This window comes from Oncorhynchus nerka, linkage group LG12, assembly GCF_034236695.1.
Source record: "Oncorhynchus nerka isolate Pitt River linkage group LG12, Oner_Uvic_2.0, whole genome shotgun sequence".
Classification (NCBI taxonomy): domain Eukaryota; kingdom Metazoa; phylum Chordata; class Actinopteri; order Salmoniformes; family Salmonidae; genus Oncorhynchus; species Oncorhynchus nerka.
This window is the reverse complement of record NC_088407.1, coordinates 36,468,428-36,496,096: the sequence shown is the minus strand read 5'-3', so window position 1 is coordinate 36,496,096 and position 27,669 is coordinate 36,468,428. Positions and strand designations below refer to the sequence as shown.

Genomic DNA, 27,669 nt, shown 5'->3' with positions numbered 1-27,669 from the left:
CTGGGAGCCAGAAATATTTCTGATTGAGAGGGGGTCAAATACTTATTTCCCTCATTAAAATGCAAATCAATTTATAACATTTTTGACATGCTTTTTTCTGAATTGTTTTGTTGTTATTCTGTCTCTCACTGTTCAAATAAACCTACCATTAAAATTATAGACTGATCATTTCTTTGTCAGTGGGCAAACGTACAAAATCAGCAGGGGATCAAATACTTTTTTCCCCTCACTGTAGCTGTCTACATACCATCACATACGGATGCTGGCACTAAGACTGCACTCAATGAGCTGTATACCGCCATAAGAAAACAGGAAAACACTCACCCAGAGGCTATGGCAGGGCTTGCAAACTATTACATACTACAAAGGGAAGCACAGCCGAGAGCTGCCTAATGACACGAGCCTACCTGACGAGCTAAATTACTTCTATGCTCGCTTCGAGACAAGTAACTCCAAAACATGCATGAGAGCATCAGCTGTTCCGAACGACTGTGTGATCATGCTCTCTGCGGCCGATGTGAGTAAGACCTTTAAACAAGGCCGCAGGGCCAGACGGATTACCAGGACATGTACCCAGAGCATGCGCTGACCAAATAGCAAGTGTCTTCACTGACATTTTCAACCTCTCTGTAATGGCGTTCGTCTGTTGAAAGAGAGTCGGACCGAAATGCAGCGTGTAGGTTACTCATGTGCTTTAATAAAGGAAATAGCGATACATGAAATAACTGTGAGAATACAAAACAACAAACGGAACGTGAAACTATACAGCCTATCTGGTGAATACACAATGACAGGTACAATCACCCACGAAATACAACGCGAACTCAGGCTACCTAAATACGGTTCCCAATCCGAGACAACGAGAAGCACCTGACTCTTAATTGAGAACCGCCTCAGGCAGCCCAGCCTAACAACACCCCTACTCAACCGCAATCCCAACTATACAAACCCCAATACGAAAACAACATATAAACCCATGTCACACCCTGGCCTACCCAAACATATAACAAAAACACAAAATACCATGACCAAGGCGTGACAGAACCCCCCCCCTAAGGTGCGGACTCCCGGACGCACCTCAAGAGCATAGGGAGGGTCCGGGTGGGCGTCTGTCCATGGTGGCGGTTCTGGCTCGGGACGTGGACCCCACTCCATTAATGTCCTAGTACCTCCCCTTCGCGTCCTGGGATCATCCACCTTCTCCGCCGACCATGGCCTAATAGTCATCACCCAGATCCCCACATAACTGAGGAGCAGCTCGTGACAGAGGGGCAGCTCGTGACAGAGGGGCATCTCGGGACAGAGGGGCATCTCGGGACAGAGGGGCATCTCGGGACAGAGGTGCAGCCCGGGACAGAGGGGCAGCCCGGGACAGAGGGGCAGCCCGGGACAGAGGTGCAGCTCGGGACAGAGGGGCAGCTCGGGATAGAGGCTCAGCTCGGGACAGAGGCTCAGCTCGGGACAGAAGCAGCCCGGGACTGAGGGGAAGCCCAGTACTGAGAGGACGCCCAGTACTGAGAGGACGCCCAGCACTGAGAGGACGCCCAGTACTGAGAGGACGCCCAGTACTGAGATGAAGCTCAGACAGGTAGTAGGCTCCGGTAACTCCTGGCTGGCTGGCGGATCTAGCTGCTCTATGCAGACTGACAGCTCTGACTGCTCCATGCAGGCTGACAGCTCTCTGCAGACTGGCAGATCCTGGCTGACTGGCACTTCTGGCGGATCCTGGCAGACTGGCACTTCTGGCGGATCCTGGCAGACTGGCACTTCTGGCGGATCCTGGTAGACTGGCACTTCTAGCGGATCCTGGCAGACTGGCACTTCTGGCGGATCCTGGCAGACTGGCACTTCTGGCGGATCCTGGCAGACTGGCACTTCTGGCGGATCCTGGCAGACTGGCACTTCTGGCGGATCCTGGCAGACTGGCACTTCTGGCGGATCCTGGCAGACTGGCACTTCTGGCGGATCCTGGCAGACTGGCACTTCTGGCGGATCCTGGCACTTCTGGCAGATCCTGGCAGACTGGCACTTCTGGCGACGCTGGGCAGACTGGGAGCACTGGCAGCGCTGGGCAGACGGGGAGCACTGGCGGCGCTGGGCAGACGGGGAGCACTGGCGGCGCTGGGCAGACGGGGAGCACTGGCGGCGCTGGGCAGACGGGGAGCACTGGCGGCGCTGGGCAGACTGGCGACGCTGGGCAGACTGGCGACGCTGGGCAGACTGGCGACGCTGGGCAGACTGGCGACGCTGGGCAGACTGGGAGCACTGGCGGCACTGGGCAGACTGGGAGCACTGGCGGCACTGGGCAGACTGGGAGCACTGGCGGCGCTGGGCAGACTGGCGGCGCTGGGCAGACTGGGAGCACTGGCGGTGCTGGGCAGACGGGAGACTCCGGCAGCGCAGGAGAGGAGAAAGGCTCTGGCTGCGCAAAACTGGCGGGAGACTCCGACAGCGCAGGAGAGGAGACAGGCTCTGGCTGCGCTAAACAGGCGGGAGACCCCAACAGCGTAGGAGGAAAGGAAGGCTCTGGCTGTGTTGAACAAGCAGGAGGCTCCGGCAGCGCAGGAGAGGAGACAGGCTCTGGCTGCGTTGAACAGGCGGGAGACTCCAACAGCGTAGAAGGGAAGGAAGGCTCTGGCTGTGTAGAACAGGCGAGGCGCACTGAAGGCCTGGTGCGTGGTGCTGGAACTGGTGGTATTTGATCGAGGACACGCACAGGAAGCCTGGTGCGGGTAGCTGCTACCGGAGGACTGTTGTGTGGAGGTGGCTCTGGATAGACCGGACCGTGCAAGCGCACTGGAGCTCTTGAGCACCGAGCCTGCCCAAGCTTACCTGGCTCGATGCCCACTCTAGCCCGGCCAATATGAAGGGCTGGTATGTACCGCACCGGGCTATGCTCCCGCACTGGAAACACCATGCGCTCCATAGCATAACACGGTGCCTGCCCGGTCTCTCTAGCCCAACGGTGAGCACAGGGAGTATGCGCAGGTTTCCTACCTGGCATAACTATTCTCCCTTCTAGCCCCCCCTCAATAATTTTTTTGGGCTGCTTTACGGGTTTCCTTGCCAACCGTGTTCCCTCGTATCGTCGGCTCCTATCTCTGGCTGCCTCTGCTCTCCTTAGTGCCTCCACCTGTTCCCATGGGAGGCGATCTCTTCCGGCCAATATCTCCTCCCAAGTGTAACAACCTTTACCATCCAACACGTCTTCCCATGTCCATTGTCCGAATAGTTCATCCTCCTTTTGCTGCTCCAGCTGTCGCTGCCTGTTTATACCAGCGCCTCTCCGTTTTTGCCGGCGTGTCTTCCTTTTCGACTCCATTCGTCTATAGCCCTCCTCGCATTGCTGCAGCGAATCCCAGGCGGGCTCCTGCACTCTCTCTGGGTCGTCCGCCCACCTGTCGATTTCTTCCCACGTCGTATACTCCATGCCATTGATATCCATAACGTCCTCTCTTCGCTTCTCCTGCTGCCTGTTTAACACGCTGCTCGGTCCGTGAGAGGTGGGTGATTCTGTAATGGCGTTCGTCTGTTGAAAGAGAGTCGGACCGAAATGCAGCGTGTAGGTTACTCATGTGCTTTAATAAAGGAAATAGCGATACATGAAATAACTGTGAGAATACAAAACAACAAACGGAACGTGAAACTATACAGCCTATCTGGTGAATACACAATGACAGGTACAATCACCCACGAAATACAACGCGAACTCAGGCTACCTAAATACGGTTCCCAATCCGAGACAACGAGAAGCACCTGACTCTTAATTGAGAACCGCCTCAGGCAGCCCAGCCTAACAACACCCCTACTCAACCGCAATCCCAACTATACAAACCCCAATACGAAAACAACATATAAACCCATGTCACACCCTGGCCTACCCAAACATATAACAAAAACACAAAATACCATGACCAAGGCGTGACACTCTCCCTGTCTGAGTCTGTAATACCAACATGTTTCAAGCAGACCACCATAGTCCCTGTGCCCAAGAACACTAAGGTAACCTGCCTAAATGACTACCGACTCGTAGCACTCACGTCTGTAGCCATGAAGTTCTTTGAAAGACTGGTCATGGCTCACATCAACACCATTATCCCAGTCCCCTCCTGTACTCCCTGTTCACACATGACTGCACTGCCAGGCATGACTCCAACAACCATCATTAAGTTTGCCGATGACACAACAGTGATGAACAGCCTGATCACCGACAACGATGAGACAGCCTATAGGGAGGAGGTCAGAGACCTGGCCTTGTGGTGCCAGGACAACAACCTCTCCCTCAACGTGACGACAAAGAAGATGATTGTGGACTACAGGAAAAGGAGGACTGAGCACACCCCCATTCTCATCAACAGGGCTGTAGTGGAGCAGGTTGAGAGCTTCAAGTTCCTTAGTGTCAGAATCACCAATGGCGCCGGAGGAGATGGCCGCCATTTTACGGTCTCCTAACCAATTGTGCTATTATGTGTTTGTGTTTTTGCGATATTTGTAAATGATTTTGAACATAATGTTTCTGCAACCGTTTCTTACAGAAGAAAAGAGCTTCTGGATATCAGGACAGCGATCACTCACCTCGGATTAGACAAAGATTTCTTCAACAACCACAAAAACAAGCAGGACTCACACGATATTCTCCAAACACGGTGTATAATTGTGTATATTTATGTTTGTCTGTGCAATATGTTTGTGTCGTTTTTTAAAATTTGTATGTATTTTAGGAAATTGTCTATGCAGGACTGCCTCGTAAAAGGTGACTCCCTGATTAAATAAAGATAGTGTATATGCTATATGTATATATAGATAGAGAGAGAGAAGATATTTTTTGTTTTGTTTTATTCAGAAAAAAAAATCATCCCTCAAATAAAAAATGAGATATACACTACCGTTCAAAAGTATGGGGCCACTTAGACATTTCCCTGCTAGCTGATAACCTCAGCTATCTCCCTTCTACCTCTCTGGAACGATGAGTCATTGCAAGCAGGCCTGTGCTCAGTGGAAATATGAACAAATTCCCCTAGAAACGGATCATCCTATGTCAGTTTTGTGTTTTCACTCTTATTGTTATGGTCAGGATTGGAAAGATATACGCTGATCCTAGATCAGTGCATACAGGGGACCTCCATCTGTTCCTGTTGCAAACCAATGCCATCATCCAGGAAATGTTCATGAGCAAACCTCCAAAATCCCCAAATGGCTTCCAATTCTACACCAACCACAAGCTTGATTAATGACATTAGAATCATACTTTCGATTAGAACAAAACCCTTGGTTTGGACGCTAGACCATATCCCTTTAGATTTGCTTTCTGTTACATCTGCCAAGTGTTTTAAAGGCCGAACAGACTCAAAACTTCTATTTTAACCAACTTTGACAGATGAGGGAGGCAATTTGTGGAGACTTTTCCAGTGCCCACATTACCACTAAGCTTCTCAAACACGAGTTTCTCTTCGCAGTGGGAGATAGATAGTTCATACAGGGTGATGCCCACTGCTCCTCACTTATTTCAAACTGACCTTCAGACACACAGCTTCTGTTACATAATGGAAAGGAATGGAGAGAAATCTAAAATGAAGCATATCAAGGAATTACATCCCTGCCAGTTTTGAATGTCGGTTGGCACAAGTTGGCAAACCTCTTCACTCTCTTTCATAGCTTACTGTCTCTCGTGATGCTAGATACTGTTGCACTAGAGTTGAACCTTCAACTGAGTTTGGAGAACACTGCCATGGCTATCTATTCTCTTATTGTCTGTCTTTAAAGGCTTTTCATTTAATAATGGGGATCCACAAGTGGTTCCTGTATGAATCAGTTGCGGTGGCCATATAATCCTAAAAATAACACATTTTCTTTTACCTATCAGGACATCTCGACCCTTGACATCGTTGTTTAGAAGACATTAAAGAAGCCCTCTGGGCCAATGGAAAGTGAGTACTTACCCAGTAGCTGTGATGGGTTGGTTTTCAAGTGATGAATGCTTAGTGTCCTCAATCTCAACTAGGACTAAACAACGCACTCACACAAGCACGCATTCACACTCGAGGCACTCTTATGTTCTGTTGAAACCCATCAGGTGCTGCCGACTCCACTCTTTTCCTGTTCTCTTTACCGCTGATGTTTAGAGTGGTTGAGCTGTGTGCGTTTGTGTGTGTGTCTTGTGTATGTTCGCAGCTGATTGTTTTTGCCAGAGTCAGGCCGCTGTCTGCTCTGTTCGCTCTCAAACGATGTGAATTGGCCCTGCTTATGATAGCATGAGTTCAACCAGCCTGTCTCTCTCTCTCTGTTGTGTGGCTGACAGGAACAGGGTGAAATACAGGAGAACAGGAGACACAGTAACCTTTTGTACTAAGAGGTACTATTTGTGTGTGTGTGTGTGTGTGTGTGTGTGTGTGTGTGTGTGTGTGTGTGTGTGTGTGTGTGTGTGTGTGTGTGTGTGTGGGTGTGTGTCTGTGCGTGCGTGCGTGCGGATATGAAAATGTCTGTGTTTTATTTTCATTCATACTGTATGAATGAATTCCTTATGACACATAAACAAACATTGCAATAATTCACTGTGATAATTCAGTGACAATATTTATTCCTGTGTTCTCTGTAGTGTATGTAAATTGTCTGTGGTTGGGATATGTGTGTGTCTGTGTATGTGTTGCCTTTTCCATGTGCTGCAGAGACAGCAGCCACAGTGTGCTGTGAATAGCCGCCAGCCCAGTATCCTCCATCCTCTCTCCTCCCCTTCCATGCCCGGTGATTGTATCTGTGGTGATAACAGAAGCTGCTTGTTGTCAGGGTGAATGGAGGGGGCTTGTGGGCACAGCTGTGGCAGGGCTCCGTTGGCAGAGGGGCACAGCCTGTGCCAGCCTGTCTGTCTGTGTGTATCTGGGAAAGACTGGGCACACACAGGCTGACATTGGGCTAGGGAGGGCACAGTGCCACTGGTTTTGTTATTTTTAGAGTTGATACTTCCCCCCGGTATCTTTTAGCTCTTTCTGGAAGACAGCAGAGACTCTTTCTGGAAAACTCTTTCTGGAAAACCCAAACGGATGGGTTTATGACTAGTGTATCGTTTTAGTATTGTTTTTGGGCCATGTCATGCAACCAGGTCAATAGTTGGTTTGGCCCAAAGTTTAGGGAGCGAGAGTTTGGATCACCTTCAACATGGAAGAGTTCAGCTTTGTACCATTTGAGATTGGGAAATTTATCAAGCTGGGTCTCCCCCCCACCATCTCTTTCTTTCTTTTCAGCCTCTATTCCCCACTTATCAGCCTCTCTTCCTTCCCTCTTTTTTGTTCTCCCTTCCAGTCTGAGCTTCTGCCTGTGTCTCTTCTATGTGAGAACAAAGCACAGATCTTAATAAATAATACATCTCGATTAGGGCTTGCCCAACCCTACCTCTTTCTTCCCCACTTAGTCTGGTCTGCCACCACAACCTCAGCCTAGGCCCTGTTTATGGATGAGCCTCCACGTCAGGGACGAGCACAGCCGGACAGACAACAGGAAAAACACCTCCGCCCTCTGCACCGGCTGACATTTCCAATCTTCCACCTTTACTATCCTGCCGCTGCAAGCGTCATGCTCTACCAACTGAGCAACGAGACTGTGCTGTAGGTTGTTCATACAGGTTCATTCAGGACACAAGCACAATATCGGATCTGTTTACAACGTCTCTGACAGACCAAATCGTAATCTGTTCAACGTTCAGTGGCATAGCACAGAGGTGGGCACAGAAGTGGGCTAAGAGACGGGCAAAGTCCGTTCTCACTGTAGTGGACGAGTAGTGCCCACCTGCCAACTTAAAAGGAACATAGCTGTGGGGATTTCCAGCACACCTTAGACAGGTTTCCTAGCCAACATAAACCTGGACTCTCTATTTCAGTCCTGGGTGTTGTGCATTTTTTAACAAGTTTGCTTTTGACATCGATTTCTTTGGCTCTGTTTTTAACGTTTACAAGACGTCTCATTGCGTTAGTTTATTGGTGCACCGTCTAGCTAGGTTTACGGGTTTGGGTGAGGAACAAGGCTTGTGAGGTCTTTCTCTGTGTTTCACTCCTGCGGCTGAAGCGGCATGGGCTTTTAACCCTATCAGTCTCAAGACCCCAGCCCTGATATTTAGCCTCACAATGAAGTGTTTTACTATTTTCTTTTTACTGATAAATAGGACAAGAGAACAAAAAACAATTTGACATGAACAGTTACATTCATGAGTTTCATTGACAAATGCCAAAGCAAAAAACCTTATTATGAATGGTGTAAGTACAGAAATTGTTTGCATACCGGGAAATGAATATCCAACTAGCCAGGGACAACAGTGTGGAGTTTGGAGTTTGTGACAGCAACTATGTGAGCTTATTACAGTATTATAGACACTATGTCTGGGATTTACTATGATCTTCTATGTAGAAGACCCCTTACAGTATTATAGACACTATGTCTGGGATTTACTATGATCTTCTATGTAGAAGAAGAAGACTTGTCATCTCCCGTCTGGATTACTGCAACTCGCTGTTGGCTGGGCTCCCTGCCTGTGCCATTAAACCCCTACAACTCATCCAGAACGCCGCAGCCCGTCTGGTGTTCAACCTTCCCAAGTTCTCTCACGTCACCCCGCTCCTCCGCTCTCTCCACTGGCTTCCAGTTGAAGCTCGCATCCGCTACAAGACCATGGTGCTTGCCTACGGAGCTGTGAGGGGAACGGCACCTCAGTACCTCCAGGCTCTGATCAGGCCCTACACCCAAACAAGGGCACTGCGTTCATCCACCTCTGGCCTGCTCGCCTCCCTACCACTGAGGAAGTACAGTTCCCGCGCAGCCCAGTCAAAACTGTTCGCTGCTCTGGCCCCCCAATGGTGGAACAAACTCCCTCACGACGCCAGGACAGCGGAGTCAATCACCACCTTCCGGAGACACCTGAAACCCCACCTCTTTCAGGAATACCTAGGATAGGATAAAGTAATCCTTCTCACCCCCCCTTAAAAGATTTAGATGCACTATTGTAAAGTGGCTGTTCCACTGGATGTCTTAAGGTGAACGCACCAATTTGTAAGTCGCTCTGGATAAGAGCGTCTGCTAAATGACTTAAATGTAATGTAAATGTAAGAACCCCTTACCGTATTATAGACACTATGTCTGGGATTTACTATGATCTTCTATGTAGAAGAACCCTTACCTTCGAATGACACTTGTGTGGATTGTGAGCATCATGGAGCAAAACATTTTACATGTGCGTGTTTGTGAGTCTCAGCTTTTCATAGAAACAGTAGCTGTTTTTGTGTGTATTTTTTAGTTTTTACCCCTTTTTCTCCCCAATGTCATGACATCCAATTGATAGTTACAGTCTTGTCCCATCGCTGCAACTCCTGTACTGACTCGGGAGAGGCGAAGGTCGAGAGCCGTGCTCCCCCGAAACACGACCCCATCAAGCTGCACTGCTTCTTGACACAATGCTTGTTTACCCCAGAAGCCAGCCGCACCAATGTGTCGGAGGAAACACTGTACACCTGGCAACCGTGTTAGCGTGCATTGCGCCCAGCCTGCCACAGGAGTCGCTAGAGTGCGATGGGACAAGGACAACCCGGCCAGGCAAACTCTCCCCTAACCCGGATGATGCAGGGCCAATTGTGTACCCCCTCATGGGTCTCTCGGTCTCGGTCGGCTGCGTAACAGCCGGGGATCAAACCAGGGCCTGTAGTGACGCAGCTAGCGCTGCGATGCAGTGCCTTTGACCCCTGCGCCACTCGGGAGGCCCGAGACAGTAGCTTTTAATAGTTTGTAGCGTAAACCATTCGGAGTCACCAGATGTTTTTGTATAAAAGACCCGGCCCTGGGACCCTTCGGGATCCGTCGTTGTCTCACAAACACCACTTTAGCTCAGCCCCCGTTAATCACACAGACTAATGGTTGGTGTCTATGGATGCAGAAGACGAATCTAATCGTACAAACCCAGAAGTCTGTAGCTCAAACCCACTACGTTTAAAAGATACGTCGGGTCATTGGTATAATTCTAAACCGTTTGGTGGCCTCATCTCGAGTTGGGCTGATCTTAACAGTAGAAAAGTTGAGAGCGTCATAGAAAAGCCGAGAGCGTCATGTGGACACAAAATTCATTTAAATATTTAATTACTCTGCCATTTTTTGAAGTCATTCCCCCCCCCCACGTCCTTGATTATTCCTTAATGAGTCTATATAATACACTGTCATTGTTACAATCTTGATAACATAATTTGTTTTATAACAGTTTTAAGAGGACGTGATTATTTTTTGCTTCATGCCTCTCATTCACTAGCAGTCAGTCACTGGAAGCCACACATATGATTATATAGTTGGCCTAAAGACAAGATTACATTGACAATAGTCTGATGGGTGACAATATGATCAATTGTTAAATTGTACGCAAAGAATCTGATGAACATCAGCCTGGAATGGATACAGGGACAATGACACAGAGCGACAAAAAGTGACTTTTTCAAATCCTCCTATGAGTCACAAGCAGGTAAGACATTTTAGTATCAGAAAGAACAGATTCGGCAGTTTCCAAATCACCTATCCTTGCCAAACAACTCTTTAAAATGACCCCTTGAACTCTATTTCATTCTGTTCTTTTTAAATGCATTTTTTTGTTTCATAATGTTCCTGTAAATGCCCACACCAGTAGAAATATATGTTTTCTAGCTGAAAGATGATGGCCAGAGCTTGTCCATGATGTTGCACAACAATATAAGTAAATAAGTCATTGTTTTAGACAAGGTATTATATATTTGGGTTTGAAGTGCCAAATCTGAATGTGTGACTTCAGATGTTTCCATGAGTCTTACATGTTTTTTCCTATGAGATGACATGCAAATTTTTAGCATACATTTCATTTCAGGGCTGGGTTGTAATTTAAATGTTTACCATCCACCAGCTTAGCAATGTTTATTATCAGAAAAACTGCTCCAGAGTTCTTCGTGAGTTCTCCTAGAGCCATTCAGCTTTTCTCTGTCGCCTACACTTGGGTTTACACTAGATAAAACAGCTATAAAGTCCAAATTGGCTATATCATCCAAATTCATGAAAACAAACAATGCTTTTTGATCTTAATTAAGTTTAGAGTTAGAATAAGGTTAGCAGTTTGGTTAAGGTTAGGGTTGAGGTAGGAGAAATCCAATTTTATAAAGAAAAAATATTGAAATTGACAGGGTTTATGACTTTGTGGCTTTGTTAACTAATAGGGGTTGCATACTAATGTTTTTAAACCTCTTTATTTACCCACAAAATATCACAATCCATTGATAATCTGTCAGGTTTCACTTATATTTTAGCTAGTCTGCATAGAAAAAAATATATAACCATTTTATAAATCATAAAATTGCGTGATATGATTGCATTTTAGAACCCCGCTCCCCCCTCACCCCAAGATTAATGGTTTTTGACCACTAACGTTTTAGGCAAATTTGTTTTGCATGGCAGGATGCCCTGGGTGTGAAGGGCTGGCTCCTTTTCGACCAGTCCATTGATCCTAAAGAGAAATGGCCATCTCTGTGCATGATTCACACTCGTATTTTATATAATGCATTGATGGACAGTAGCGGTGCGTGGGTAAAATCACTGGGGACGTCAAACCACAAAAAACAAACATACTACAACCTATGTGTTGTGATAGTTGCGTTATGTTCCCTATAACCTGATATATAGACCTAAGGCCTTGACAATAACGATACAGAGGCAAAATAAATTCCCATCACAAAACCGGAGAGCAACATCTGCCGGATGACGTTCACAAAGCATATTGCATGTAACAAAAAGTTACATGACCTACACCTACACCTTCCTCTGAGGTTGGCCAATAAGACCTGCACTTAAAGAGGCAATCAGCATTTGAAACTAACAAAGCGTACTCCCCGCCCCTGTTTCGGTAAAAAGCTAAAGGGACGGGGCTGGAGAAATGTAACCACTCTCAAATTCAGAGGCTGAGTTATGGAAGCACGGACATATCAAAATGACAGTTTTAACCATGTTTTGAGGCTATATAGCGTTTGTTTACGTCTACTTGGTTTACACACATTGGCGTAGAACAAGCTTATATTTGGGGTCGCAACTGCAGATTGTCCCTTTAACGATTGAATAATAAATTACCTTGGTGATGGTGTTTATTTAATGGATTCTAAACACTTAAATTGTGGTGCTTTCGAGGTTTTTCATTGGTACACATAGCCTACAGTTACATAAACTAAGGAAAATGCATTTTCTTTTGTATTCCAATGTTACCTCAGACCTTCATAAACACAACCAAATTGTCATTTCTTTGCGCTAACATATATGAATCGTATTTATTAGACTGTTAGAATGTAGACGTCCATTAGTTCGAAGGGGGGTCCCTCGAGGCCAGGCTTTTCTAGTTTTAAAGTCAGGGTGGCCTTCGACTGAAGAGGTCCGATTGGAGGTTGAGAATGAAGGGAGGGTGAAGAGGAAGCGAGAAGGAAAGATAGAATGGCTGCCTGTCAGTGAATTTTGGATGAAGTGTTCCTCTGGAGGTTTCGAGAAATCTTACTTTGTAGTTTGGGTGTGTGCCTCTTTTCCTCAACTTCCAAATGAAGTGTGAAAATGCATTAACGCAAGGCCAGGGCCCCAGTCGGGTGGAGAAGAGAGGAAAGAGGCGAGAGAGAAGGGGACACAAGAAAGGAGAAGGGAGGTAGGGCAGGGTTATTAGCCGAGAGGTGCTGATGGCTTTTGACAAGAGCCTGGTCTCTCTCTCAGACTAAATAGGGGCCTTTTAGTGCCCAGCTGGAAGGGAAACCGTTGGGAAATGACCAGGCACCGTAGGGCCTGTTTAGTCACAACACCCCAGGCCCTGCCAGCACCACTCATATGCTCTGGACAGATATGTGCTACGACAACAACTGTGCCCCCTAAAAGGGGAGCTGCTGCTGTGTTGTCGCTTTTAGTGGGGTTTGGTTTAGCTTTTTTGGAGCTGCTGGAGCAGAATGTTTGGAGTAGGTAGGCTGAGTGTGGAATGGATCAGGTGAGAGGGAGAGAGAAAGAGGGAGGAGGTGAGGGTAAAGGAGGGAAGGAGGTAGAGTAAGAGGAGGCTCCCGAGTGGCACAGCGGTCTAAGGCACTGCATCTCATTGCTAGAGTTGTCACTACATACCCTGGATCGATTCCAGGCTGTATCACAACCAGATGTGATTGGGAGTCCCATAGGGCGGTGCACAATTGGCCCAGCGTCGTCCAGGTTAAGGTTTAGCAGGGGTAGGCCGTCATTGTAAATAAGAATTTGTTCTTAACTGACTAGTTAAATAAAGGTTCAATATGAAGAAGTGTGCTTGAGGAGAGAAAGTTAGTGAGAGAGAGCAAAAGAGGGAGAGAAAGGGGGCGTCTGAGGGAAGAGGTGGTGGTTGTTTTGGATTGTTTGTTCATTGTTGAGGAAGCGTTGTGCTTCAGTTGACAGGTAATTGAGCGCTGCTCTACAAGAAAATACAATTAACTCCAAATGCCATCGCTAAGCACTCGCACTGCGCAGAGTCAGGATGGATTCATCGCGACCCGACCTGGTCGCCCCCCGAGTGGATTGCATTTGCCTCTTGAAAGGGGTTCAAATAAGTATATATATTTTTCAATTACCAAAGGTCATTTTCAAACTCTATGACGCAAAATGTTTGATAAACTGTTGTTGAACCGGTTCGAGGGGAAGCAAAAACACACACTCGCTCAATAATGTATTGTTTTCCCGTAATTAGTCCACAGTTCTATGAATACATTCGGCTAAATTAAATCCTGAGATGTAGCGCTTCACTGTGTGTAACATGTCATTGAGCCCCCCTTCACCACCGAGCCCTGTCTCTGTTCCACTTTTTGAGTTCCTCTCTAACGCTCTCATCCCACTGTAAATAGCTATTTTTGATGATAAAGGTTTTGATAGAGGAGAGAGGGAGATGTTTTTGCTCCATGGCGAGAGGGAGGAAGGGAGACATAAAGAGAGGGATGAATGAGGAGGGAGGGGAGAAAGAAGGAGAGAGAGAGAGAGAGAGGGCCTGTGAAAGTCAACCAGAGGTGGAGGGAGAGAGAAAGGACACACAGAAGGTGAGCGAGAGAGCAAAAAAAGAGCTTGAGATGGAACAAAAATGGAAAGAGAGAGAGAGAGAGGAGGGGTGTTAGAGACAGAGGGGAAATGCAGAGAGAGATGTAAAAGCGATAGGAGGGGTGTTAAAGGGGCAAGAATGGGAAAAAATGACAGAGGGTGAATGACTGTGAAGCAGGGATCATGGTAATCCTATGGGGACAGCTGTTCAGCCTGGTGCTAGCAGCTGTATGCACTAAATGGGATGCTCTTTCCAACTCCCAGAAAAAAAGCCCTCACCATTTTGACCCACAGATGATCATGCACGTTCGTATAGGCAGTGTGTTACGCCGTGTCCTTTGTCATCTACCCAAGGTGCTATGATGTTGGGTGCACGCACACACGGGCAGAGACACAAAACACACACACACGCGCACACACTTGATGGTTCCGCCCCTTTGCTTCTTCACAGGTGGGCTCTCAGTCTGCCTCCGAATCCCCACCCTTGCGTTTTTACCTATCTGGAAAGATTGGATTGTGAATTTCGGAATGAAACTCATCGGAACGAGACCGTCTGGCTGGATGGGGAGGGATGGCGTGGTCTTCGATCAGCCACAGAGGGAAGGATGAGAGAACGACAGAGCAAATCTTTCACTCCTGCCCCTGCTCCTTTTCTGTGTACTCTGTTGTCTTTCACATGGACTGACTGGCTGTCTGCTGGTAGAGAGGATCAAGGTCGATCGAGTTTGAGGTGTGGCAGCGGAACTACAGTACTGTCCTGGAAGTGACGGCAACATCACAGATTGCGTGTGTTCATAGAGATATTTTTGGGCATATCCACTTTTTGGCATGTGGGAGCGTTATGCTCTATTGTTGTCCCCATTTTGTCCTTGTTGCTCACACAACTGAAACAGTCAAATGATTATTTTTGTAGTTTAGGCAAAGCTTGCATATGACATGGTTTCTCTCCAGAATAAAGGCAACAACAGTACACCACCAAGCTCTGAGCATCACACTGTATATTTGCAGAGTCATAGCTTCAATGTTCAGGCAAGGACTTGAACCACCCAACACCAAGACCCTGCAGGCTTGGTTCAATCGCCAGAGCGCTCCCCTCACCCCTCATTCCCAATGTATGTCCAAATAAGGACATCCAAGAACCCATCACCTCTGGGCTTGAACCTCCAGACCCAGGCTTGGCTCCATCCTCAGCGGAGCTCACCCTCCACCCTCTGTCAGTAGTTCACTAAGCCTCCCCCTATGGAGGTCAAATCGATGGACAGATCTAAGGACCAGGGGGCCAGCATTAATCCCTGGGCCATGGTTGAGCCATATCGATCACTCGGTCAATGAGATGAGACTACTTATCAGAGCTTCAGGGATTTCTCTTTTTACCTCTTTCTCCATCTATCCTTCCTTTCATCTCTCTCTCTCTCTAGCGCTCTCTCTCTCTCTCTCTCTCCCGCTTTCTGTACCTTTGAGGTTTCAGTCTCAATCCTGCTGGCCCTATAAACCTTTTAAGACTGTCAGTCCATCTCCAGCAGCCTCTATCAGCACTGCACTTCCCTAGGAATACACCAGTGTTGTTATACATCAGTTTTGGTCTACACTACTGTTCAAAAGTTTGGGGTGACTTAGAAATGTCCTTGTTTTTTTGTCCATTAAAATAACATAAAATTGATCAGAAATACAGGCCAGCATCCCAGAGTCGCCTCTTCACTGTTGATGTTGAGACTGGTGTTTTGCGTGTACTATTAAATTAATCTGCCAATTGAGGACTTGTGTCTGTTTCTCAAACTATACACTCTGATGTACTCTAATGTACTCTAATGTACCTCTTGCTCAGTTGTGCACCGGGCCTCCCACTCCTCTTTCTATTCTGGTTAGAGACAGTTTATGCTGTTCTGTGAAGGGAGTAGTACACAGCGTTGTACAAGATCTTCAGTTTCTTGGCAATTTCTCGCATGGAATAGCCTTCATTTCTCAGAACAAGAATAGAGTAATAGTTTCAGAAGAAAGGTCTTTGTTTCAGGCCATTTTGAGCCTGTAATCGAACCCACAAGTGCTGATGCTCCAGATACTCAACTATTCTAAAGAAGGCCAGTTTTATTGCTTCTTTAATCAGAACAATATTTTTCAGCTGTGCTAACATAATTGCAAAAGGGTTTTCTAATGATTAAATAGCCTTTTAAAATGATAAACTTAGATAAGCTAACACAACGTACCATTGGAACACAGGAGTGGTGGTTGCTGATAATGGGCCTCTGTACGCCTATGTAGATATTCCATAACAAATCAGCCGTTTCCAGCTACAATAGTCATTTACAACATTAAGAATGTCTACACTGTATTTCTGATCAATTTGTTGTTATTTTATTGGACAAAAAATGTGCTTTTCTTTCAAAAACAAGGACATTTCTAAGTGACCCAAAACTTTTGAATGGTCGTGTATGTCAGTGTTTTTATGAAGTGTGTGTTTTATGTGCACTAAAGTATCAGCTATGAACTGAGCTGTTTTGTTTCGAAGAGCTTACTTCTACCTCACCCCTGCCGTTTGATAAGGTTTTATTCATGTGAGGGATTACAAATGGAAAAAGAAAATCACTGCTCTGCATGGGTGGATGGATGCGTGCGTTTGTGTGTGTCTCCGCATGCCATGTTATGTTCAGCTTTTTTCTAGGTCGTCTCGACTACATAAACAGACTAATGACTGGACGAGACCCTAATTACAGACATGAATCAGATATGTGTCACGGAAAGCAGGAGAAAGAGACAAGAAAAGAAAGAGGGAGCGAGGAAGAGAGGCTTACATAGCATGAAAAGTAAGAGAAAACAAAGACCAGACACAACGAGGTAGAGTTGAGAGACAGACACAAAAGGAGGACAAAAACAGTAATATTGAAGTAATATGAAAAAGACAGCAGAAGAGAGTCAGATACAAGAATACTATACCATGACAGATAAATAAATACTGTAGGAACCAGTGGGAACCAGCCAGTCGAGTGCTGAATACCTCGGTCTAACTGGATGGAGTCTGTCGTGTGTGTGTAAGGGTCAGTATAGTAGAGGTTCCTTTGTATTCTTTGGACTGTAGGGCCAGCAGAACCCACAGGTCCATGTAATTGCCTTCTCCCTTTCTGCCGGAGCAGTTTAATGAGCGGTCGCCGTCTGAAACAACCGTTAAAATGCCAGCGTGTGTGGGTCACTGCCTGGTGCAAGGGAAGGGGAGGGAGGGGGGTTGAGATCCGTGCAGAAACGTGTTCAACCAGACATGATCGCTCGGGGTCCGATTACTGTTATTAATCATACCCAGATTATTATGGGGTCTGATTATCAATGGTATAGAGAGAGAGAGAGAGAGAGAGAGAATGCGTGTTAAGGGGAGGCAGAGTGAAGTCATCTCTCAAATTGAATTGGCTGGGAATGTTATTTTTGCACACTTTGTGCCTTGTGAAAATCAATTGGGGTTCAATTTTTGAAAAATAGACCAAAAATGTATTCCTCTTCATTTTTCCAGACTGTGATGAATTGCTCATCTGTGTGTGGTCTGTTTTCTGGAGAATGTGTTTGTCTCAATGGGGGAGGGGGGTCATACACTCTGATACAGTAATTGTATTTCACTGTTTTTGCTTTAAAAAATGAATGATCGCATTCTTTCTCTCAAACTCTAACGCTCTTCTCGTCTCTCTTTAACCCCACCCTCTTTCTTTTTCTTTTCTTTCGCCAAACTCTCCTCTCTCCTCGAAACCGGATTGCTAGCTTTTCATTGAGTCTCTCAGTGTAGCGGAATGTCATGAGGACAAATGACGAGATGGTGATGTGGAGCCAGAGTTCACGGTCGACTGTGTCGCGGCGTAAAGGCTCAATGGGGGCTTGTGTAATTTGTGTGTAGTTATTCATGAATCCTAACTGCTCAGTTGACTTTTCCCTAGTAAATGCCATCCACGGGCTGACAAACAACATTCCCACAGTGTGTCACCATCAGACCGCTTCAATGTTGCCGCAAGGTTGCATGGACGTTGTGGAAGAGAATTAAGCTCATCATGCCAAATGCTTGCAGTTTCTAGTGCTTTCTACACTCTTAGAAAAGAAGGTGTTATCTAGAACCGAAAAGGGTTCTTTGGCTGTCCCCATAGGAGAATTCTTTGAATAACCATTTTGGTTCCATGTAGAACCCTTTCCACAGAGGAACATGGAACCCGAAGGGGTGCTCCTATGGGGACAGCCAAAAAGACCTTTTCGAACCTTTTTTTAAAAAGAGCGTTCTGTTTATACTGATCTAACAAATAGAATAGTAATAGTGAACAGGAGTTAGATTTGTAAATGAGCCAAGCCAGTCTTCCAGCCAAGCCAGTCTTCTAGCCAAGCCAGTCTTCTAGCCAAGCCAGTCTTCCAGCCAAGCCAATCAATACAATGTCCCACACAATGTTTTTCTGTCGTAGTTCATTCCAAAAGGAGCCATACGACTTAATGCCACTCGTCTCAATATATTTGCAGATCTATGTAGGCTTCAAGTATATATATATATATATATTTTTTGTATGTTATTGTAATCAACTTTCCACATACTGCTGTTTCTAATAACAGGAAGATCATTTTTAAGATGAATACTCTGCTACGACCTTTAGGGAGTGGCAAACTTTGCCTCTCAGTCAAATAAGCTGTAGGGGCCTGCCAAGCTACAGTCTCGGGCTCCGGCCAGTGCCCGTTGGTGGCAGTGGTGGGATAACGCTTCTCCAGTAATCCAGCAATTTTGTCAGGGAGGGTAGGTACACCACTGCCAACAGAACGCTCCCTCCTCCCCAGGGTAATTCATTTTCCCATCGTGCAGAACTCAGTCTCAAACTCATTCTCAAACCAGTGCAACACGTGGATAGGACCACAGAACTGTGTGGTGCAGAGTTTGTCTGGAGCCACAGCGCTTTATGGGCTGGTCGGATACAAAACCACGGGAATGTTGACAAGCAGATGAAAGACGCAGGCCTGAATCTCTGTCGGCTCAGTGGAGAGAAAGAGAGAGAAGCACTTGAGCTCTCCTTCTCTACGCTTTCATATTTCACAGGACGCGTCCGGGATCCTATTCGATGCAATCCGTATTTGATCCAAGGCTGTCTATTGCAAACAGGGACACATATGTGGTTGTGCCAGGTCCGGTGGACACCAGCCGAGGCATGTTAAAAAGCATCACGCTCTCCTGAGAGGAGACCTTTACTAGCCAGCCCTGTTATACATGAGATAACATAGGATACATTATTATTATTATTACTACTACTATTATACTGCTTTGGCAATATCTACAAATTGTACTTCATGCCATTAAATCCATTTTAATTTTGATTTAGTATCTCTTGTATAAGTGGTGCACGCTGACAGGCTCCCCCATATTAAGTTGTCTTGTTTTCCTATCTTCCTATGCATTTTTGTCATGTTAAATTGAGAGTGTTGCACAATGAGGATCATTGACTAACCAGATCAGCCACCAAATCAGCCACCTCTTCTCCCTAGACTCCTTCCTTCTTTCCTGTGCCAGTCCCCCACTACTCTTCTCTCCCTCCATCCACACCTAAACTTGTCAGTAAACAAAAATTGACCTCACCGGGGCAGGCCAATTAAAACTAGAAAAAAAAAACTATTGGTGGCAACACCAAAAGTCCAGATGTTCAGCATAGCAGATAAAGTCAGCGTTGGTGTTTCATTCCGCTCCATCTCTGGCTGGATAAAGTGTCAGATAGGCCTAGGTCTCACTCGGAGTGTCTCATTAGAGCTGTGTGGATAGAGAGGGGCAGCTGTGCCAGAGGCGGACAATCTGTTGCCATCTGGCACACGGCCAGACAAACGGGGGAGGGATATGCTCGCTCACCGTGTCGCAGGATGTCACACAAGGCCCTGCCTGGTTTCACATGCTTCAATGGCTTTGAGTAGAAGTTCAGATTATCTCTGATTTCCAATTCTTCATCTGTGGGGAGCTGTGGCGGTCGGTGCCGTTTAAGATGAAGGAGGATGATAAAAAAATGGTATGAGCACGGCCTTATTCCTATTACAGCATATTGGATGTCTGTCATTCATATTCCATCCACCCAGCTCAATGTAACATCGATAGGTTTAGGCTACTACTCACATTTTTCCTGTACCCATCATGAGGTTTCTACAACCTCGCCTTGAATGAAGGTTTGCAACGTACGGTACCACTCAAAAGTTTGGACACACCTACTCATTCAAGGGTTTTTCTTTATTTTGACTATGTTCTACATTGCAGAATAACAGTGAAGACATCAGAACGATGAAATAACACATATGGAATCATGTAGTAACCAAAAAAAGGGTAAATATTTTCTATTTGAGATTCTTCAAATAGCCACCCTTTGCCTTGATGACAGCTTTTGCACACTCTTGGCATTTTCTCAACCAGCTTCACCTGGAAAGCAACAGTCTTGAAGGAGTTTCCACATACGCTGAGCACTTGTTGGCTCCTTTTCCTTCACTCTGCGGTCCAACTCATCCCAAACCATCTCAATTGGGTTGAGGTTGGGTGATTATGGAGGCCAGGTCATCTGTTGCAGCACTTCATCACTCTCCTTCTTGGTCGAGGTCATTGTCCTGTTGAAAAACAAATGATAGTCAGAATGCTATGGTAGCCATGCTGGTTGTGTGCCTTGAATTCTAAATAAATCACAGACAGTGTCACCAGCAAAGCACCCCCGCACCATCACACCTCCTCCTCCATGCTTCATGGTGGGAACCACACATGCAGAGATCATCCGTTCACCTTCTCTGCGTCTCTGAAAGACACAGCGGTTGAAACCAAAAATCTTACATTTGGTCTCATCAGTTTCTTTGCAGCAATTTGACCATGATGGCCGGATTCCCAGAGTCTCCTCTGAACATTTGATGCTGAGATGTGTCTGTTACTTGAACTCTGTGAAGCATTTATTTCGGCTGCAATTTCTGAGTCTGGTAACTCTAATGAACTTGTCCTCTGCAGCAGAGGTAATTGTGGTTCTTCCTTTCCTGTGGCGGTCCTCATGAGAGCCAGTTTCATCAGAGTGCTTGATGGTTTTTGCAACTGCACTTGAAGAAACTTTCAAAGTTCTTGAAATTGTCCGCATCAACTGACCTTCATGTCTTAAAGTAATGGATTGACTGTCATTTCTCTTTGCTTATTTGAGCTGTTCTTGCCATAATATGGACTTGGTCTTTTTCAAAATAGGGCTATCTTCTGTGTACCACCCCTACCTTGTCACAAAAGAACTGATCAACGCTTTAAGAAGGAAAGAAAATCCACAAATGAACTTTTAACAAGGCACACCTGTTAATTGAAATGCATTCCAGGTGACTTCCTCATGAAGCTGGTTGAGAGAATGCCAAGAGTGTGCAAAGCTGTCATCAAGGCAAAGGGTGGCTACTTTGAAGAATCTCAAATATAAAATATATTTTGATGTGGTTAACACTTTTTTGGTTACTACATGATCCGATATGTTTTGTTTCATAGTATTGATGTCTTCACTACCAAAAGCTTGCCTTGACTTGGAAGAGTTCCAGTGTTGAATGTTTGAGCCAAGTGTTTGAGTAGGCTAAACAAGGTAGTGAAAGTTTAATATATATATATATAGCTAGCTCTCTTTCTCTCTCTCTTGCCTCTCCTTAATTTTGCAGGAAATTAATTTGTTCAAAACTGTTTAATATTGTTTTTCTCTCTCTTTGAGTTAACTTCCACCACATGTTATGCACTGTACTAGATTCCTTCTCTGATCCTTTGGTTTGGTGGACAACATGTCAGTTCATGCTGTAAAAGCTCTGATAGATTGGAGGACGTCCTCCGGAAGTTGTCATAATTACTGTGTAAGTCTATGGAAGGGGGTGAGAACCATGAGCCTCCTAGGTTTTGTTTCGAAGTCAATGTACCCATCTGTCCTTCAGCTACACCAAGGTGCTACCCTACAGAGTGCTACTGAGGCTACTGTAGACCTTCATTGCAAAACAGTGTGTTTTAATCAATTATTTGGTGAAATGTGAATATATTTAGTAGAGTTTTACCTAGAAAGGATAGCTTTCTGAATGTTTCACTATTAAAATTGTCATGAAATTCACTGAGGAGGATGGTCCTCATCTTTTTTCATTTTAGAGAAGCAGGTAGCCTAGTGGTTAGAGCATTGGGCCAGTAACTGAAATGTTGCTGGTGTGAATACCTGAACCAAATAGGTGAAAAATCTGTCGATATGCCCTTGAGCAAGGCACTTCACCCTAATTTGCTCCAGATGCGTCGTACTAGTATGGCTGACCCCGAAACAACAAATGTCACTGCACCTATCTGGTGTATGTGACAATAAAATATATAACTTCTAAAATTATTTTGCATTAACTGTGTAAAACTGTAGGAGCTTGTTTCCGCCACTGCATCTTCTAGGGCTGTAATCAAATCAAATCACAATGTATTTGTCACATGCGCCGAATACAACAGGTACAACAGGTACCTTACAGTGAAATGCTTACTTTACAAGCCCTAACCAACAATGCAGTTAAAAAATTAAAAAATAAAAAGATATATTTAAGAATAAGAAATAAAAATAACAAATAATAAACAATTAAGGATGTTGGTGAAAAAAATATATTATGACACCTTTCTGTTTTCTCAATGACATTCAACTCAACATTGAAAAAAGGCGCAAGTTGAAGTTGAAGTTTTGCTCCACCTGAGCGAGTTTGACCACAAGTCAGAGACCACTATGAAATGAAATGCTTACTTACAAGCCCTTAACCAACAATGCAAATACCTAAAAAAAATAATAAGAAATAAAAGTAACAAATATTTAAAGAATAGCATGTCACGTTCTGACCATAGTTCTGTTATTTTATTCTTTGTTTTAGTATGGTCAGGGCGTGAGTTGGGGTGGACAGTCTATGTTTGTCTTTCTATGTTGGTTTTTGTGTTCAGCCTAGTATGGTTCTCAATCAGAGGCAGGTGTTGTTAGTTGTCTCTGATTGAGAATCATACTTAGGTAGCTTGGGTTTCACTGTTGGTTTGTGGGTGTTTGTTTCCGTGTGAGTGTTTGTCGGCACACGGTACTGTTTCGGTTTTCATCACATCGTTTATTGTTTTGTATTTCAGTTCGTTTTTAATCATTCGTCATGAACACTTAGCACGCTGCATCTTGGTCCGATCCCTACTCCTCTTCAGAGGAGGAAATCTGCCGTTACGCAGCAGTAAAATAACAATATTGTGGCTAAATACAGGGGGTCCCGGCATAGAATCAGTGTGCGGAGGCACCAGTTAGTCGAGGTAATTGAGGTAATATATGCATGTCGGTAGAGTTAAAGTGACTATGCATAGATAATAACAGAGAGTAGCAGCAGTATAAAAGAGGGGGGCAATGCATAAAGATAGCCATTTGATTAGATGTTCAGGAGTTTTATGGCTTGGGGGTAGAAGCTGTTTAGAAGCTTCTTGGACCTAGACTTGGCGCTCCGATACCACTTGCCTTGAGGTAGCAGAGAGAATGGTCTATAACTAGGATGGCTGGAGTCTTTGACAATTTTTAGGGCCTTGCTCTAACACCGCCTGGTATAGAGGTCCTGGATGGCAGTCAGTGATGCAACCAGTCAGGATGCTCTCGATGGTGGAGCTGAGTACCCATGCAAAATATTTTCAGTCTCCTGAGGGGGAATAGGTTTTGTAGTGCCCTCTTCATGACTGTCTTGGTGTGCTTGGACCATGTTAGTTTGTTGGTGATGTGGACACCAAGGAACTTGAAGCTCTCAACCTGCTCTACTACAGCCCATCGATGAGAATGGGGGCGTGCTCGGTCCTCTTTTTCCTGTAGTCCACAAACATCTCCTTTGTCTTGATCACGTTGAGGGAGAGGTTGTTGTCCTGGCACCACACGGCCAGGCCTCTGACCTCCCTATAGGCGTGCTGCTGAGGCTACTGTAGACCTATATTGCAAAACGGTGTGTTTTAATCAATTATTTGGTGACGTGGATATATTTAGTATTATAGTTATAGTATGACGGCTGTTATCGAGTTTGGCAGTTGACTGCTCGGGCGATTGTCATCGGTTCTGTTCCACTGGTCTCAAAGCGTCTTCAGAAGCCCAAGCTACACCAGGGATCGAACTTTGAGCGTGAGTCGCTTTGAGAAAATGTGTCTTGAGACTCAAAATAGTACTTTTGATAGAAATTGGCTCGGTTTTGTGGACAGGGGCTTGGAGCTACTCTCAAAGTACACTCAGTGTTCCACAGATGTGGAGCTCTGAATGACCAATTCTGGGTTGTGCAGAATAATGTAACCCTCTCCCGAGTCCCACTGTGGGCTTTAAAGACTAGCTCAGCCTCCAGAGGGTTCAGCCTCCGTCAAGAGGACCGTTGTCCTCTTGGACTAAAATGCCCTTTGAGCACTGCTCTTCCCTGGCATGAGGGGGCAACGCTTGTGCCTGGGGCCCTGCTAAAGGTTTGTGAGGGGCTAGGCCAAATGTTCTCACTGGATTAAAACATATTTGTGGGAAATAGTTTGGCCTGCGGCCAAGTGTCTTATCAAAAGAGGTTAAGAGAACAATATCACTTTCATTTTATCTGACAAAGGAATCCATTAGAGGTTCACAACCTAAAGTAATTTGTGGCCCCTTGCCCACTTCTTTTTCAGAGACCACCCACTCTTGTTTTCACCCAGTAGTCTTTGCCAGTTGTGTGGTATAGCTGTATTCTAGGGTTTATGTTGACCTCAGGGTTTGTTATAACTCTATTATGGTCAAACATGTTATAAAAGCTAAACGGACTACTGCCTCTGCTTCTGGCCAGGGCCCTTGGCCAATCAGCTTCTCCAAGCCCCAGTCTCTTCTTCCCTGGCTCCTAACACCTCACTGCGCCAACCTTCCAATCAAACCCCCAGGACTAACTGCACTCCCTGACCCTCCTGCACCGACCTCTCGCCATTTCAACGCACTCCCATCAGGCCACACACTGCTGTCAAAACTGGGAGTCCTCAGAAAATATGAAAGATGAATGAAGTAGTGGGACACGCACACACATACACACAAACTCACAGTTGTTGTTTTTTAACATTTGACCAAGATGCCCTGGTTCTATGAATAATAGATTTTAGAGGTTTCTGTTGAGTTGTATATTAAAGGTGGCTTTTCTTCCCCCAAAACCTGATGTTCAGCCCTATGTACTTGAATATAATAATAAAAGGGGTTCACATTTGAAGCATGTCCTGAAATTATACTCGGCATTAAACAAAACACATAATTTGGCTTGCGTGGGGGTAGTGGGATGGTAGCACTCTGTAAACATTTCCTTCTAAAATGAAAGAGGCAAACAAGACAGCTATTTCTATAGGGTAATAGTCTCAAATCTTAGCATAATCAGTAGAAGGGCCAGGAAGCCGAATTCCCCAAAGACAAGGAAAATAATTTTGAAATTGAAAAACACCTTTTTAATCCATTTGAATCAAACCAAATACTGTTACTTTTGCGACACTTACCGTGCTATCTGTGAAACCGGTTCCAACTCTGTTGTACAGTTGTGACTCACCCTTCATCTCTCCTCTTCCTCAGGTCATCCTCATCCTGACCAAGTACTACCACGGTGACTCCAGCAAGGTTCTGGAGAGCTCCCTCTGGAGGTAGGATCAAAAGGCTGTGTGTCTGTTTGTTTACGTGTGCGTTTAGCCCTGTCCACATATCAATACAGTTGCATGCGGTTAGGTTAAAGGGCCGTGGGTTGATTTATCTCGTTGCCGTGCTTCTCAGAAGACACCGTGGCACTGAGTACAGACAGAACAGAGTGGAAGAAAGATGAAACCTCAGCGGGCGTGAGAGCGGGAATCTCTTTGGACAGATAGTATGTCATCATGGCAAAGGACAAAAAAATACTGTAACTTTAATCAATTACTTTACCAGCAACAATATTGTCATCAGATTGCAGATACTTTTGAAAAACGAGATGATTTACTTCTCGGATCACTTTTGAAATTCAGAAAGGATGTTTCCGCCCCAAAAAATTGACACCTTTCTCAATTACTTTCAAATCAGCATTGAAAAAAAGGCTCAAGTTTAAAGGAGAAGTCCACCCAAAACCCACCTTAAAAAAAATATTTGTTTCATTAGTCCGTTGTTGATATATTCCCAAAATATTTATCAGCAATCAAGTTGTAACTTTCAAAAATGCGTCACACGGGCCAGATTTCTATATTTTGAAAGTTGCATATCTTGAAAACTTGATTGCTGATGTTCAAAACATTTTGTGACTATATCAACAATGGACTAATGAAACAAATACCAAAAGATAGTTTTTGGGTGGAGTTTACCTTTAAGTTTGTTCTGCCTTAGTGAGTCTGACCACAAGTCAGAGACCACTATGAAGACACAGTAGATGGGATCTCGGGAAAAGAGCAGGAATAGGCATTTGTAGGCTACAGTGCAAACTATGTCTTCCAATGGTGCGACTGCTGTTGGCATCCAAAGATTATCCAACTTGAATAAAGGCTTGGAGGTAAGGACGACAGCAGTGATGTAGTCTATAGCGATACGGACATCACTTATTATTGATATCTACATAGTGCATAGATGTGAATCACACTGCTGCTCTCTCATTTAGCTATTTGCGCCTTATGGATTGTGGTTGTTGTGGATGGCTGTTCACAAATGTATATGTGTATTTTAACCCAATAACGTTTGAAGTGAAAACATTTAAGCTGCTGTTTTTGTGACCAGTGGACAGCCAGTGACAAATGCGCTCTTGCAACAGCTGCATAGTGCGGATCCCAGCCTATGGAATAAAACATTTGAGGGAGTTCCTCCCATAGAGTCAGATCCTCCCATAGAATCAAAAATAATTTCACATCTCTGTGTTTCCTCCCTTCTAAACTCCTCTGTGGTATTGTGTTCCATACTACCAAAAACACGTTTAATTTAAGAAGACCACGAGTGGGGCTTTTATTGCTCTTTTTAAATTGTGCTGATTAAAAAATGATAAATAATAGGTCTAATGGACACATGATCAAACTTGCTGTCACGCTCTGACCGTAGAGATCCTTTTATTCTCTGTTTGTTTGGTCAGGGTGTGACTCGGGTGGGAAAGTCTATGCTTTCTGGTTCTTTGTTTTTGGCGGGTATGATTCTCAATCAGGGACAGCTGTCTATCGTTGTCTCTGATTGGAAATCATACTTAGGCAGCCTTTTTTCCTTTTCTCAAAGTGGGTTGTTGTCTTTGTTAGTGGCATGTATAGCCTTACAGAGCTTCACGGCGTCACGTTCGTTTTGGTGTTTATTGTTTTGTTGGCGACATTTAAAATAAAATAATGTACGCTTTCCTCTCCTGCACCTTGGTCCGGTCATTTCCTTGACGACGATCGTGACACTTGCACACTTTTGAAAGACTTAAAGAGCTGCAAATTATCGATATCAAAGTGTCACCAACAAAAACATAAACAAAAGGCCTATAACAAACGCAGCATAGGTCATACATTTGTCACATGCAAATAGCTCTTTTCGGTAGTGCACAAAGCATGCCGTTCCATGAGAGCAGCATTTATTTTACAACCTGAAGCAATGAGCCCAATCAGTCCTCCACGACTACAAAAGAATAAACAACAGAGTAGGCTAATAAATCCTTTGTTTTTGGGTTATGCTGCTCAGGTAAAACAAT

General features: G+C 45.1%; 1 protein-coding gene across 5 annotated transcripts in view; it reads left to right on the top strand.

The window, feature by feature from the left end:
• The window catches only part of LOC115139084 (VPS10 domain-containing receptor SorCS2-like), a 347,718-nt gene that overhangs the window by 68,627 nt on the left and 251,422 nt on the right, over nt 1–27,669 (top strand). For all 5 annotated transcript variants that reach the window (XM_065025557.1, XM_065025555.1, XM_065025556.1 and 2 more), the window contains exon 2: nt 25,578–25,645. In XM_065025557.1, coding sequence (XP_064881629.1) covers nt 25,578–25,645 — 68 coding nt within the window. The remainder of the gene's footprint in view (nt 1–25,577; nt 25,646–27,669) is intronic.